General features: G+C 58.0%; 1 protein-coding gene across 4 annotated transcripts in view; it reads left to right on the forward strand.

Moving 5' to 3' along the window:
* The window catches only part of TPCN1 (two pore segment channel 1), a 54,667-nt gene extending 42,468 nt beyond the window's left edge, over nt 1–12,199 (forward strand). For 2 of the 4 annotated variants that reach the window (XR_013992449.1, XR_013992450.1), the window contains exons 18-29: nt 561–633; nt 1,572–1,679; nt 2,724–2,795; nt 3,046–3,077; nt 3,317–3,406; nt 4,760–4,875; nt 5,681–5,727; nt 6,220–6,288; nt 6,439–6,523; nt 7,341–7,480; nt 7,681–7,761; nt 9,539–12,193. Coding sequence is in view for 2 of the 4 variants with exons in the window: in XM_081036540.1 (XP_080892666.1) it covers nt 561–633; nt 1,572–1,679; nt 2,724–2,795; nt 3,317–3,406; nt 4,760–4,875; nt 5,681–5,727; nt 6,220–6,288; nt 6,439–6,523; nt 7,341–7,480; nt 7,681–7,761; nt 9,539–9,658 (1,001 nt within the window). In the remaining 2 variants the exon portion in view is untranslated. Of the gene's footprint in view, nt 1–560; nt 634–1,571; nt 1,680–2,723; nt 2,796–3,045; nt 3,078–3,316; nt 3,407–4,759; nt 4,876–5,680; nt 5,728–6,219; nt 6,289–6,438; nt 6,524–7,340; nt 7,481–7,680; nt 7,762–9,538 lie in introns of all 4 variants that reach the window. The other 2 variants (XM_081036540.1, XM_081036539.1) reach the window with 1 other exon arrangement.
* Nucleotides 12,200–12,353: the final 154 nt, after the last annotated feature.

Here is a 12,353-nt window from a genome sequence, read left to right on the forward strand (position 1 = left end):
CTGCCACCCATGCCCTCGTGACAGCCTCCTGATCCCCAGTGCCCTGTGCCCTTCTTACCTCAGGGCCTTTGCACGGCTTATTTCCTCTGCCTGGTGCACTCAGCCCCTTGCCACACTGCTCTGTCTGACGTTCCTCCGCACCTCTTATGTCTAAACGTCCCTGAGCACACTGCGCCGATTACCCGTTCATGGTCTTTCCTCCCGTCGAAGCTCTGTGGAGGCAGGTTCTACACTGTGATTCACTGTTACATGCCCAGCACAATACCTGGCACGGAAGAGGTGCAGGAAATACCTGTTGGCCAGACAGACAGATGGCGGGGCCGTTCTCAGAGACGGGGAGGGAGCGCCTCTCTTAGCAAGTTGCCCAGTTGACCAGTATCTGGGCCAGACCCTCTCCTGGAGCCTACACAGCAGGCCGTGGGGGTGCGTGGCTATCTGGAGGGCACCAGGCCTGCAGGGGACGCCGGAGACCTCCGAAGAGTCTCAAAGGGGAAACTGAGCCAGGCCATGTGTGGGAGGCTGTGGTGAGGAGTGCTGCTAACTGCCTGCTCCCTTCACAGTCTACGGGGTGGAATTGTTCCTGAAGGTCGCTGGCCTGGGCCCCGTTGAATACCTGTCCTCTGGATGGAATCTGTAAGTGGAGAGCGTTTCTTAACCTCGCCTGAGACACTAATGAAAGCCTCCCCCCTCTCCCTCCACACCCACAGCACACACGCTGCGTCTGCAGGTGCAGAGGAAGGTGTCAGACCAGGTCATGGCCTCTGCCTCCGGGATGTCCTAGGGTCGGGCTCTTGTCTCATTGTCTCTGGCCACCCATGGCAGTCCTTCCTGCGCATGGCCTCTGAGGGTCCTTAGACTGGCAGGCTCTTCCTGAGTCATTTAACAGCCGCACCCTCCCCAACAACTAAGCTCTTCTCCATTAAAACCCCGACGCCCACAGATGGTGGTCCCACCACCTCCGCTGGGCAACAGCAAGCCGGTGGCTGAGAAAGACCCGAGTGGCCCTTCTCCCCGTTCCACTGAGGCCTCAAGAGGTCACGTGCCACCCGTTAAACTTAACTCACCCGTGAAATCAGGCTACACTCACGAGGTACTGGGTCGTGAGATGGAAACGAGTTAATAAATAGAGAAGAGTGTGGGCCGCACCGTAAGCCATGTCCCAAGCAGGGTCTCAGTGCGGATCTGTGGAGGAGGGGGGCTCTGGTCCCCAGGTAGACTCTTACCTGCCAACCCTGCCCCTTCCCTCAGTGACCTCCTCAGGGTCATCGCTATAACCGGTGTCTGCCGTTAGACCAGTGCAGGACCTTCAGGAGGGGTTCCTGGGCATTCCTGACCCCCCAGGCATGTGCTGTGAGGGTGCGTGGCCACGTCAACCTCAGAGATGCCAGGGCTGCAGGAAGCTACAGCCCACCTGTCCAGCCCGCCTGGCCGGCCGCGGCCTCTTGCTTTTGCTGTTGTTGGTGTGGGGGCTCCTTGGAAGGGAGCACCGAGAACGGGGCTGGGAACGAACGCCGCCCAGGATGAGGGAGGCCAGGGTGGGCCGGATGGACTGCTCTCCCTCTGCCTCCTAGGTTCGACTTTTCCGTCACCGCATTCGCCTTCCTGGGACTGCTGGCTCTGGCCTTCAACATGGAACCCTTCTATTTCATAGTGGTCCTGCGTCCCCTCCAGCTGCTGAGGTGACAGGGGCACGGCTGGGGTTGGGGAGAGGCAGGCAGAGGGAGGGCAGGCAAAGCCTGGGGACTGGTCTGGGAAGTGACCGGAATGAGCCAGATGTTTCACAAGCCTGGGGTCAGAGATTGTAATGCCCCCCCAAAAAGTACCCAGGGGCCATTGTCTCCTCATATCACCGGGACCGGTCCCCTCTAACAACGGAAGAGAAACATGGCTTGGGTGAACTAGGCCTGTGGTGCTGTCAGCTGTGGCCAGGGAAACATTTGTGCTCGCAATCATAAACCAGAAGGCATAGCTCCTGGGGGTCCAAAGGGATTTGGAGGCCCTCCGTGCTTTTCTGGAATAGACTCTTGTCGAGAAAAATCCTCACTTGGTCTCACACGTTTCCCAGGGACCATTGCGGGGACTCAGTAAAGCACTGCCCCATGGGCGGTGTCCCTCGCTACTTAGGGACCTTGAGCTCTTCAGGAGCCTGGTTTTCCTGGTGGATGTCTGGCTATGATCCCATATATGTCCATCGTTCGTCCTTCCTGGGAGGAGAGGTGGAGGTGTGGGACGGGGACCCAGGGCGGCATCTCTGCAGCAAATCCTGGTGGTGGTGGCCGGACCAGGCGAGTGTCAGCTTCTCTTCCCCACACCGCCACCCTTTCTTTACCATGGGCGGCCACACTGCGGGCTCCTCTGTGGCCAGGGCTTCTGTCCCCTTCTTTCTCGGGTTTGCTGCACTGTCGAGCAGGCCTCCCCTGCTCTGAGCCTCCTGGCTGCATTAGTAAACCGTGGTGAATAGCTGCTGCTCCCTGCTCACCGAGAAAGAGACTCGAGGGGACACAGCGTGGCTCCGCGTCCCTCCCGGGACATTGTCCAGCCTCAGTGTCCTTGGTGCCATCACCGCCCCTTCCCAGGTGCAGGAGTCACCTGAGCGAGTGCCGGAAGTCAGCACCCAGATGGATGAGAGGCTCCTGGGCCTGTCGTCCGCCTGGTGCTGTGTTAGGTGGGGCTGCGGCCGTGCCCTGCGTCTGTAAGTGACCCGGCCTCCTTCCCTTGCTCAGGTTATTCAAATTGAAAAAGCGTTACCGCAACGTGCTGGACACCATGTTTGAGCTGCTGCCGCGGATGGCCAGGTACTGCCCTGCCTCTTGGCCCCAGGGCCAGGCGTCCTGAGGCTTGTGCCCCCGATGGGCGGGCAGCCGGGCGGTCATGGGAGGAGAGGAAGAGACTGAAATCGAGGGTCTGACAGGTCTTCAAAGAGACTGAAACCTTGACCACCATGGGTCTCCCTGGCACCACTTTTTTCCACTGACCTGTCTGAAATATTTAGTAGGGAAGGCAGGGAGCTGTCAACTCTCTTACCACCTGTGTCTACGTTCACAGGTAAGGGGTCACCTGTGAGTCTACCTTCACAGGTAAGGGGTGAATCTCTGGTCAAGGGGCATCTGTTCAGAGAGTCCTCATTCGAGCCATTTTTTAGCCCAGACCTGAAGGACAAGGCCCCCTTCCCTGCAGGCGCTTCCCAGTGGTGAACCTGGCTAGGGGCATGCCTCCCCCAGTCAGCTCAGTGGGTCCGAGGAGGCCGGGCTGCCGGAGGAGGCGGGCTCTGCTGCGCGACCCCGAGTCACCCTGCCCCTCTGACCCTCCTCCGCAGCCTGGGTCTCACCCTGCTCATCTTCTACTACTCCTTCGCCATCGTGGGCATGGAATTCTTCTGCGGCATCCTCTACCCCAACTGCTGCAAGTGAGTACACAGCGGGCCCCTGGCCCGGCCCGCCCCAGCCCGGCCCCAGGCAGCCTGTTTTCCAGAGGACCAGAGCCCGGCTGAGTGGGGCCCTCTCGGCCTCAGGGACCTCAGGGACATGCCTGTCCGAGCCGCAGCACCCTCGACAGCCTCTGGAATTACTTTGCTTTTAGGGCTCAGTTCAGTGCCGTAGCTAAGTGAGGGGCCTGGAAGCCCAGGGTTGTGTCTGCAACCAGGCCTGGAGCAGCTCACCCTCTGGGCTGAGGGCTGGAGGCCTCTCGAGCACCACGTGTGGCCTGGGGCCGAGGCCTGGGTCCCATGGCTTTCTCCCATGACTCTCCAGGGGGTGGCTGGGGATCTGGACAGGCTTGTCAATGAGGGGCAGCCACTTAGGATTAAGGCAGACGGATACCTGCAGGAAGGATAGAGAGGGGGGACACCACCCCCCATGCCCTCTCCCTTCCCTCCTCCCTTCCTCCAAGCCACCAGGATGAAATCAGCGCACTCTGCCATTAATTCTCCATTCAGTGTTCTCTTTAAAATTTGGTCCTTCGGGCCCAAAGCACCTTCCATAAAGAAACACCTTCCAAAAAAAGGGAAAAGGAAAGACACCCCTTCCAAAGACACTGGTAGCTGTTTTGAACGTCAGGCTGAGCTGGGCATGAGAAAGCTATGGCAGAGGGTCACAAACTTTAGGGTATATCAGAATCACCAGGCAGCTGCTTCGAGGTGCCAACCCCAGACCCCACCCTGCGTGTCTGATACAATGTGCCGGGTGAGAGGCTCAACCCTGCCTCCTGGAGACAAGCTCCCTGGGAGACTTGTAGCCACGGGGAAGTGGAGGAACATCAGCGTGGGTTTTAACAGATCAGCCATGAAAGACTGGAAGGAAAGGAGCACATCAGCTCTCGGGACAGGGGCAACACCCTATTAGAACACCCGGCCGGTGCCGCAGGAAGCCTGACGAGAGGCTTTCTCCTCCCTGGGATTGCGGCTCAGCGCCCGGCCTGAGCAAATCGCAGATGGGAAACGTTCATAGGAGGCGTTGCCTCTTTCTGCCCTCCCAGCAGTGTCTCCCACGGGCAGCCGAGAGGGAGAAGGTCTAGCCGGCGGCAAAGAAATGTCAAGTGAAGGCAGATAAGGGGGGGGCAGCCTGGGGGCTCCCACCAGCGCCCAGCCAGTGAGAGGAGCTGAGGTCCCCGTCGCAAGAAAGCTGGGGGCCTGGGCAGGAAAACAGGCTGGGCCAGGACGGTGCTCCTTGCTTGGACCTTGGTTTGCTTAAGCTTTTTGTCCTCTGTCAAGGTGACCGATTGTCTTATGACCGTCCCTTCTACCCCTTTGTCTCCCGGCCAGCACGAGTACAGTGGCAGACGCCTATCGCTGGCTCAATCACACCGTGGACAACAGGACTGTCGTGGAAGACGGCTACTACTATCTCAATAATTTTGACAACATCCTGAACAGCTTTGGTGAGTGCAGCATTCACAGGCGGGACAGTCCCTGGGCCTGTTGCCTCTGTCACCACAGGGCCTAGATGAGGCAGTGAAGCCGTCTGACGCCTGTGGCTCCCCAGCTCTTTGCCACACTGCCTCCAGTCCTCTCATGCCCAGAGGGAGTGTGTGGTTTGCCCAGCCTGGGGGCGCAGGCCAGGCTGGGTCCCAGGCTCATTCAGCCACCAGGTTTTACTCTTTTTCTGATACTTTTTCAGTGTCACGGAGCAGAAGAGCTTCGTGTTTGCTGGGAGGGGTTCAGCCCGATGCTAGGGAACCACCCCACTTTGTCACAACTCCACTGTCACAGGGTGGGACCCAGCCACACCAACCTGCCACAGTGCCCTTGCATTGCTCAGATGAGACGCACACAGCTTTGCTCCTGGCTTCTGTAGAGGGGCTGGGGGCTGGGGAATGGAGGGAAGTGGCCTAGCCAGACAGCTTCTTGAGGAAGGGCAGCCCCTCATGGCATCCCAGATCTGCACCAATTAAGATCTGAGTGCTGTTCCCCCAGTACCCCACCCCCACCCCAAGCCCTGGTCCATCACAGACTGTTCATGCAAAGGGCACGCCCTTTTGGGGACCGGCCAAGATGGCAGCACTCCCTGTGGGACGGGCGCTCAGGGAGAGCCTTGGATGGTCCTTCTGGAGCTCACAGCCCAAGCTGGCAGATGGGGATGCCGTCCTTTAGGTGCATGGTACCCAGGATAGGTGGAGAGGTTGAGACTGACTTTGAAAATGTGGGTCTGTTCAAGACACTTCTCTTTCCCCTTCCTTTTGGCAGTGACCTTGTTTGAACTCACAGTTGTCAACAACTGGTACATCATCATGGTAAGGACCTCGGTCAGCTCCTGGGGGTGTCTTCCCACCTTCCTCTGAGATCAGCTCAGGGACTCCCCTCGCCCAGTGTGGGGAGCATTGCGCTTCCCGTTCCCTCTAGAGGCTGGGGTTCTGCGGGGAGCCCCCCGCCTCTGGGTCCCTGTCCTTCTCCCCCTACTGTGGGAGAGACTCTTTAATCAAGAAACAGTGTGGTTGTGGGGTTTTGTTTTCCATTCCCAAACTCTCCCGAGGGCCACCCCTCCTCGGGGCAGACCATCCGTGTCAGTCCCAGGACCAGCCAGGCCTATGCAGCACAGAGGAATTTAGAGCCAGGGGACCAAGGTCCCCTCCTGTGTCTCTCACAACCCAAGGCACATCAGGAAGGATCTGTAAAAAGCTGGGCAGTGCCAGGGGCCACAGAGCGGCCTGAGCAGACAGCAGCCTGCCACCCCCACCCCACCCACCGCAGCCACTCACTCACTGGCTGCTTCCCTCTGTCTCCAGGAAGGCGTCACCTCGCAGACCTCGCACTGGAGTCGCCTCTACTTCATGACCTTCTACATCGTGACCATGGTAGGTCCGGGGCCACAAAAGGCTCCTCGTGCTTCATCTTCCGGGCGTCCAGCTGCCCCTGCCCGGGGAGGAGGTGGCCGGCCCACGTCTGACCGGCTCTGCTCCCACACGTCCACCCTCCCGCTCTAACCCCCGCGTCTGCCCGGCCAGGTGGTGATGACTATTATTGTCGCTTTCATCCTGGAGGCCTTCGTCTTCCGCATGAACTACAGCCGCAAGAACCAGGACTCGGAAGGTCTGTGCGAGGAGCACCGCTGCCTTCTGCTCGTCTGTCTGTCTGTCCAGCGCCAGCTGTTTGGCCGGCTGGCAGTCCAGCTGTTTGGCTTTCCAGCCTTCCAGCCGTGTAGTTCCTTTATCTGGCTTATCTTCCTAGACTTCTCATTTCCATTGTTTGTCAAATAGTCCATAACAGAAACATGCTCTTGATCCCATTTTTTAAAATAAACACCACACTGGTCATAGTTGAAGGCAGAGACAGGTTCCGTGGGGACGTGGCGGCCATCTGCCCCACCGCTCCCATCGCCCAGAGGCTCTTAGCTGTTTCCCCTTTTCGTTATCATCTCCACATTTCCGAAGAGCATGTTCAGATCACACTTCTGGCTCGAAAGGGCAGAGCTGCTGTTGGCTGCAGAGCCCACAGCACTTCCTCCCACAACTTGATGATCCCCGACTTTAAGAAGCACCTCAGTTTTTCCAGGCTGCATAGCTTTCTGCGTACCCATCCTTCATTCTTTCCTGATTCTCCATCAAAACTGCCATGACTCGCTTCAGATCTCTGTCATATCCGGCTGTCTGACCATGTTCCTTTTGCTCGGAGACTCCCCCTGAAACCCTCTGTGCCCTGTAAGCTGCTGGCCGGACCAGTGTTCCCCATAGCCACAGCAGGGGTGGGGAGACGTGAATTCCTGATGGCCGCAGGCAGAGGGCCTGTCGTCCTGAGGTCGTTTTGCTCAGAGAAGGAATATTAGGGCCCGTAGGGGCAGCAGGGAGAGTGGCTGAACCAGAACAGGCCGGACTGGGGCTCTGAGCCCAGGCTCCCTTCCTTCCTGCAGTTGATGGTGGCATAACTGTAGAGAAGGAAATTTCCAAGGACGAGCTGCTGGCTGTCCTCAAGCTGTACCGGGAGGTGCGGGGAGCCGCCTCGGACGTCCCCCGGTTGCTGAAGACCGTGTCCCAGATGGAGAAGAACGAGGTGAGGAGCCACGGGGCCCCGTCCGGTGGAGGGGGCAGGTTGTAGCCGAATGTAGTCTCCCCCACCCCGTCCATCCCCACAAGTTTTGGTGACACTTGGATGGCACCATCGCAAAAGCCAGAGGAGCGGGCAAAGCTTTTTGCACGGTGGAGCCCCAGGGCCCCAGCAGGGTGGAGCCTGCAGCCTCTGCTCTTCTGTAGCAAAGCACCATGGTCTTTCTGGGACGGAGGTCAAGGACCAAAAGCGATCTGAGCCTGAAGATGTACCAGGAGGAGATTCAGGTAGGAGTGCCCCCTGACTGCCACAGACCCCGCCCGGGAGTGGCTGTTCCTGCTGCTGAGCGGTCCTCTCCCGCCGCTACCTTGAGGAGCGGGGAAGGCTCGGTGGGGAGATACGGGATCATAGGTTGGGACCATGACCCATCCTGCCGGGACTCAGGCTTGGGGGTGGGAGCTCGGGGCTCAGCCTCGCACCCCTGCCCCCTCCCCTATGTAAGCGCCTCTCCTGTCTGCTTTTCCCTACGTCGCTGCCGCTTGTGCGTTCTCCAGAGCTTCGTCTCAACTTCCTACTCCTCGGAGCCATTGCTGCAAATGGAATGTGCACAGCAGGAGACATAATGGGCCCAGGGCGGGTGGGGGGCCCATGGTGAGCTGGCGAGGACACGCCTCTGCAAAGTGCCCCTCTTCCCAGGTCCCACCGCCTGTTGATAGGAATGAGGCCTGCTGTGCCCAGCACGTCTCTGGGGTGTTTTGACTGTTTGGGTGTTTTGTTCTAACGTAAGAGAAGGCAGAGAAGTCAAATATTATTTTGCAGAATCTTCCCGCGTTGGCAGCTAAGTAAAATCTGCAGAGCCCCTCGTGGGCTGGACAGAGCCCCCGAGCCACAGGCCACCCACGGGGGAGCCCTGCTTTGGGTCTTCCCTTCCACCCAGAGCTCGACGAGGGTCACCCTCGCCAGCCATTGTGACTGGGATATTTTCTGGTGTTCCCACAGCTGGAGACCTTGTGTTTCCCGGGGACAGTCTCATGACCAGCGTCCATGCCCAAAAGGCTGGGGGCTGCAGTAGGCTAAAGTGACACACACATTCTCTATATATACACAGGGGTACAGATACTTAGTGGCTCACTGACCTTGGTGTCACAGGAACGTGGAACTCACATGACCTTTGGTGTCATGAAACCTGGGTTTGCCCTGGCTCTATGACCCTGGGCAAGTCATTCAGCCCTTCCCCATCCGGGAGAGGGGGACAGTCCCTGCCTCACATAGTAGACTGCACGCTAGGACGCACTCAAGTGCTGTCCTGTCCCCTGGACTCTGCCAGGCCGTCCTTTCCTGGCCTCAGTTTCCCTTCTGTAAGACGCCGGGGCATAGAACTAGGCCGTCCCGGTATTTTTTAAGCTCTAAAGTTCTGTGGTTCAGACTCTTTCAAAACAGACGATCTATGTTTTAATTCCTTAATGAGCTGAATACCCGACCCCAGAAATGGCAGATGCTAGGACAGTACCAGTCTTAAGGGAGCTGTTGGATTTTTCTCAAACTGCTCTCACGGCTTTGTTGGAGGGCAGCGCGTGGGAGTTAGAAGGGGCCAGCTTTATACAACCTCGAGCCTCTCTTTTGTGTACTGTCCATAAGGACACAACTCCCGCTCAGCTCAGTGGGGATACCTCAGAGGTGTGGGGGCGGGGCGTCTGTTGTCAATGACCAGAGATGATGGTCTCGAGTACAGGACGTTGACTACTCCCTGACATGTGCCAAGCACACTTCACAAGGCCATTTGCAAACCTCTGATTAACGAGGGGAAGATTTCACTGTAGTTTTTCTATCTGGGGCCCTATTCAGAACTCCCCACAGGTCTGGGGGAGAGGGTGGCCTTTCAGTCCCAGGTGTAGCGGGGACCTGGCAGCCCTGCCCCCTCTGTCCTGGACGGTCCTCCGGTTCTGGAGGCAGAGGCTGGAGGGTCACAGCACTGTCTGGCCTGGTGACTGTCAAGCTGGGGGAAGCGCAGGGCTGGCTGGGAGGGTGCCGTCCGCTCAGCACCCCATTTGTCCTGTGCTCTAGGAGTGGTACGAGGAGCACGCCCGCAAGCAGGAGGAACAGCAGCAACAGCTCAGTGGCAGCGGTGTCCCCGTCACCCAGCAGCCCCCAGGCAGCCGCCAGCGCTCCCAGACCATCACTTAACCAGCTCACGAAAGCCATCTCTTCTATGCAATAACACAATAGTATATTTTACTACGATGTATTGAAGTGTGTGTGTGTGTATAATACACACACACACAGTCATATATATGCACATATTTATATATAGAAAAAAGAAAAGACAGACAGACAAGATGGGGTTTGGTTTGTAATCACTTTTCCGTTTTCCTTAACCCCAGAGGTCAGTTTGGTTTGGGGGCTGGGGGGACAGGCCCTTAGGAGCTCTCCGTAACATGGAAAGCTCCAGAAGCCCCCTTCACAAGACGACCACTTGAATAGATTCTGCCCATCTCTGCAGGGCTTGTCTTCAAAGTGGACCAGCCCTCCCTAGGCCACGTCTGCATCGAAATGGGCTTCCTGACATTGCTTTCAGAATCACGTCCCAGCCGACAGCTACCCCACTAACTTTCCCTGCGGCCACTTCGCGGGTTTCTGTCTTGCTTTGGGGACAAAACCACTTAGGAATGAAAGAACCCACATCCTTGGGGCTCGTACGTCTATATATAGATATATGATAATGTAATAGAACGTTCTTTGGGGGACCAGTGCCTTGGGCCTGATGGAAAGAGTAAGCAAGGGGTGTGATTATACCGTGAGGTCAGTGCTAGGCAGCAAGATGGCGCTGACGCATTCTGTGAACTGGCTCATGTCTTCCTCTCCCACATTCCTTCTGGTTTGGTTTCAACCCTTGTTGCTGAAAAGCCTTCTAACATGGCCTCCTTTGGAATCCAGGCCCAGCAGGAGGAGGACACAGCACGAGGCTGGCTGATGGCTACCACCCCAGACCAATTCGTGAAATGGACTCTCCACTAAATTCCTTTCCCCTGTGATTGTCCTGTTTGAGCAAAAAGACATGTTGGTTAATTCAGGATTCTATTAGAGACGATACAGCTCCTTCACACGTGAGCATTAGGTCCCACTGCTGGGAATGGGAGCAAAGAGCACAGATCCCCACCCTCAGCCCACCGCCGGCTGTCCTCAGCGGCCCCGTGGCTGAGCCCTGTGGTGGGTCCACTTGGCCAGCTCTCCCCTCCCCTCGGACCGTCGCCCTCCGTGGACTTGACAGAGGCAGGAGTGATTGGTGCAGCTGTCCAGGTGAACCCTCCCTGCCCCAAGCGCTCCTGGTGCCCTGGGGGAGTGCTCTGTGAGATGGGGGTGGTCGAGGTAGGACCGGCGCTGCAATCCAGAGCAAGCTGGCAAGGTTGGCAGTCCTGGTGAGCGGTGCTGGTGGCTACAGAAGCAGGGTGGGAGTGGAGGGACCTTTGCAGCTCTCCGGGGCTGCAGACCTCTCATGGTGCAGGAGGCAGAGGTGGTGGGACGCAGGGATGCGATGGGCAAGGGGAGCAGCCGCCCTGGGCAGCCAGCTCTCCAGCTGCCTCCACCGCCTCCCACGACTTAGGAAGACTGATGGGCAGAGGTTCCCCTCACCCTGCCTTCCTCCCGACAGGGCAGGGCGCCATCCCAGGGATACAGTACGGGGCCCCACTCCCTCTCCATGGCCCCCTGGCCAACACTGCACAGCTCTGCCGCTCACCGGGGGAGAAGTCGTGGGCGTCTGTGTTTTTAAAGCACAGCCCTTTGGGGAAACAAGGAATTTTGGGGAACCCCTGTGATGCCCACAGGGGTCAGGAGGCTGATGTCCTCTTCATTTCTGGAGGGCCACTGGCTGTCACGGGCAGCTCAGTACCGAGCCCCAAGCAGAACCCTTTCCCTCCCCAGAGAAGCAACTTCATTTGCACTACTGGGTGCCTTTTAGCTTTCTTGTACTGAAATGGGAGTTTTGGAAGCGGGGTGAAGGGGCAGCTTTTAAAGGAGGGTGGGCGTCCTCTGAGCTGAGTGTCTGGGCCTCATTCTAGTCCTTTCCTCTGCCCCCAAGGGGCTGCAAACCTGGGAAGGGCACCAGGGGAGTTGAGGCCCCCCAGCGTGAGGGCTGGTATCAGGAAGGGGGCGGGGGTGCTCTAGTCCGTCCTTCCCAACCCTGGGAAAGGCCCTGGTGTAGCTAGGACGGGATGAATGCAAAGGGCCCACAGTGCTGATGGACCAGACTCCAGCCACTGGTCAGCGTCCTTGTCATTGAAGATGAGGACAGCTGTCCCCACGGGGTCACCTGTGGCCTCCGCAAGTTGACCCTCAAATTTGTACATAGGCTACTGGAGCAGGGAGCGGGTGTCACCCAGGGCTGTGAGCTCTGAGGGACCCAGGACATCATCCAGCTCAGATGCCCTTACCTCCCATGTCATAGCTTATCAAAACCAAGCTGAGACTCACCTGGGTCAAGCAACCTCCTATCAGTGGCCATGATGGCTCTGTGCCCCTGCCCTGCTTTGGGGGTGGAGGGGTGCCATCTGGTCCTTCCTTGCTTCCATCCCCCAAACCAGCCTTACTCCACACCACGCGACAATCATTTTGTACGGATAGCGGGAGCAACGCTGTAAGGTTTTGTACATTGATTTGTTACCTAGAAAACCCACTGTGTCTCCGGACGTCTGGCATATTAATAAAAGAGCCTCTGCTTTATAAATCTGGCTGCTGCCTCGTGACATGCCAGTTGCCGTTCTGTGGCTTCTGGTACTGTGGAGTAAGTGGGGAGGTCCCATCCATGGCTGGTCCTGAGCCCACCTCAGCTCCACCCCTAGATGTGCCACGAAGCCCAGATATTTCAGGCCCAAGAGCCTTC

The sequence above is a fragment of the Rhinolophus hipposideros genome (assembly GCF_964194185.1).
Source record: "Rhinolophus hipposideros genome assembly, chromosome: 24".
NCBI classification, from domain to species: Eukaryota; Metazoa; Chordata; class Mammalia; order Chiroptera; family Rhinolophidae; genus Rhinolophus; species Rhinolophus hipposideros.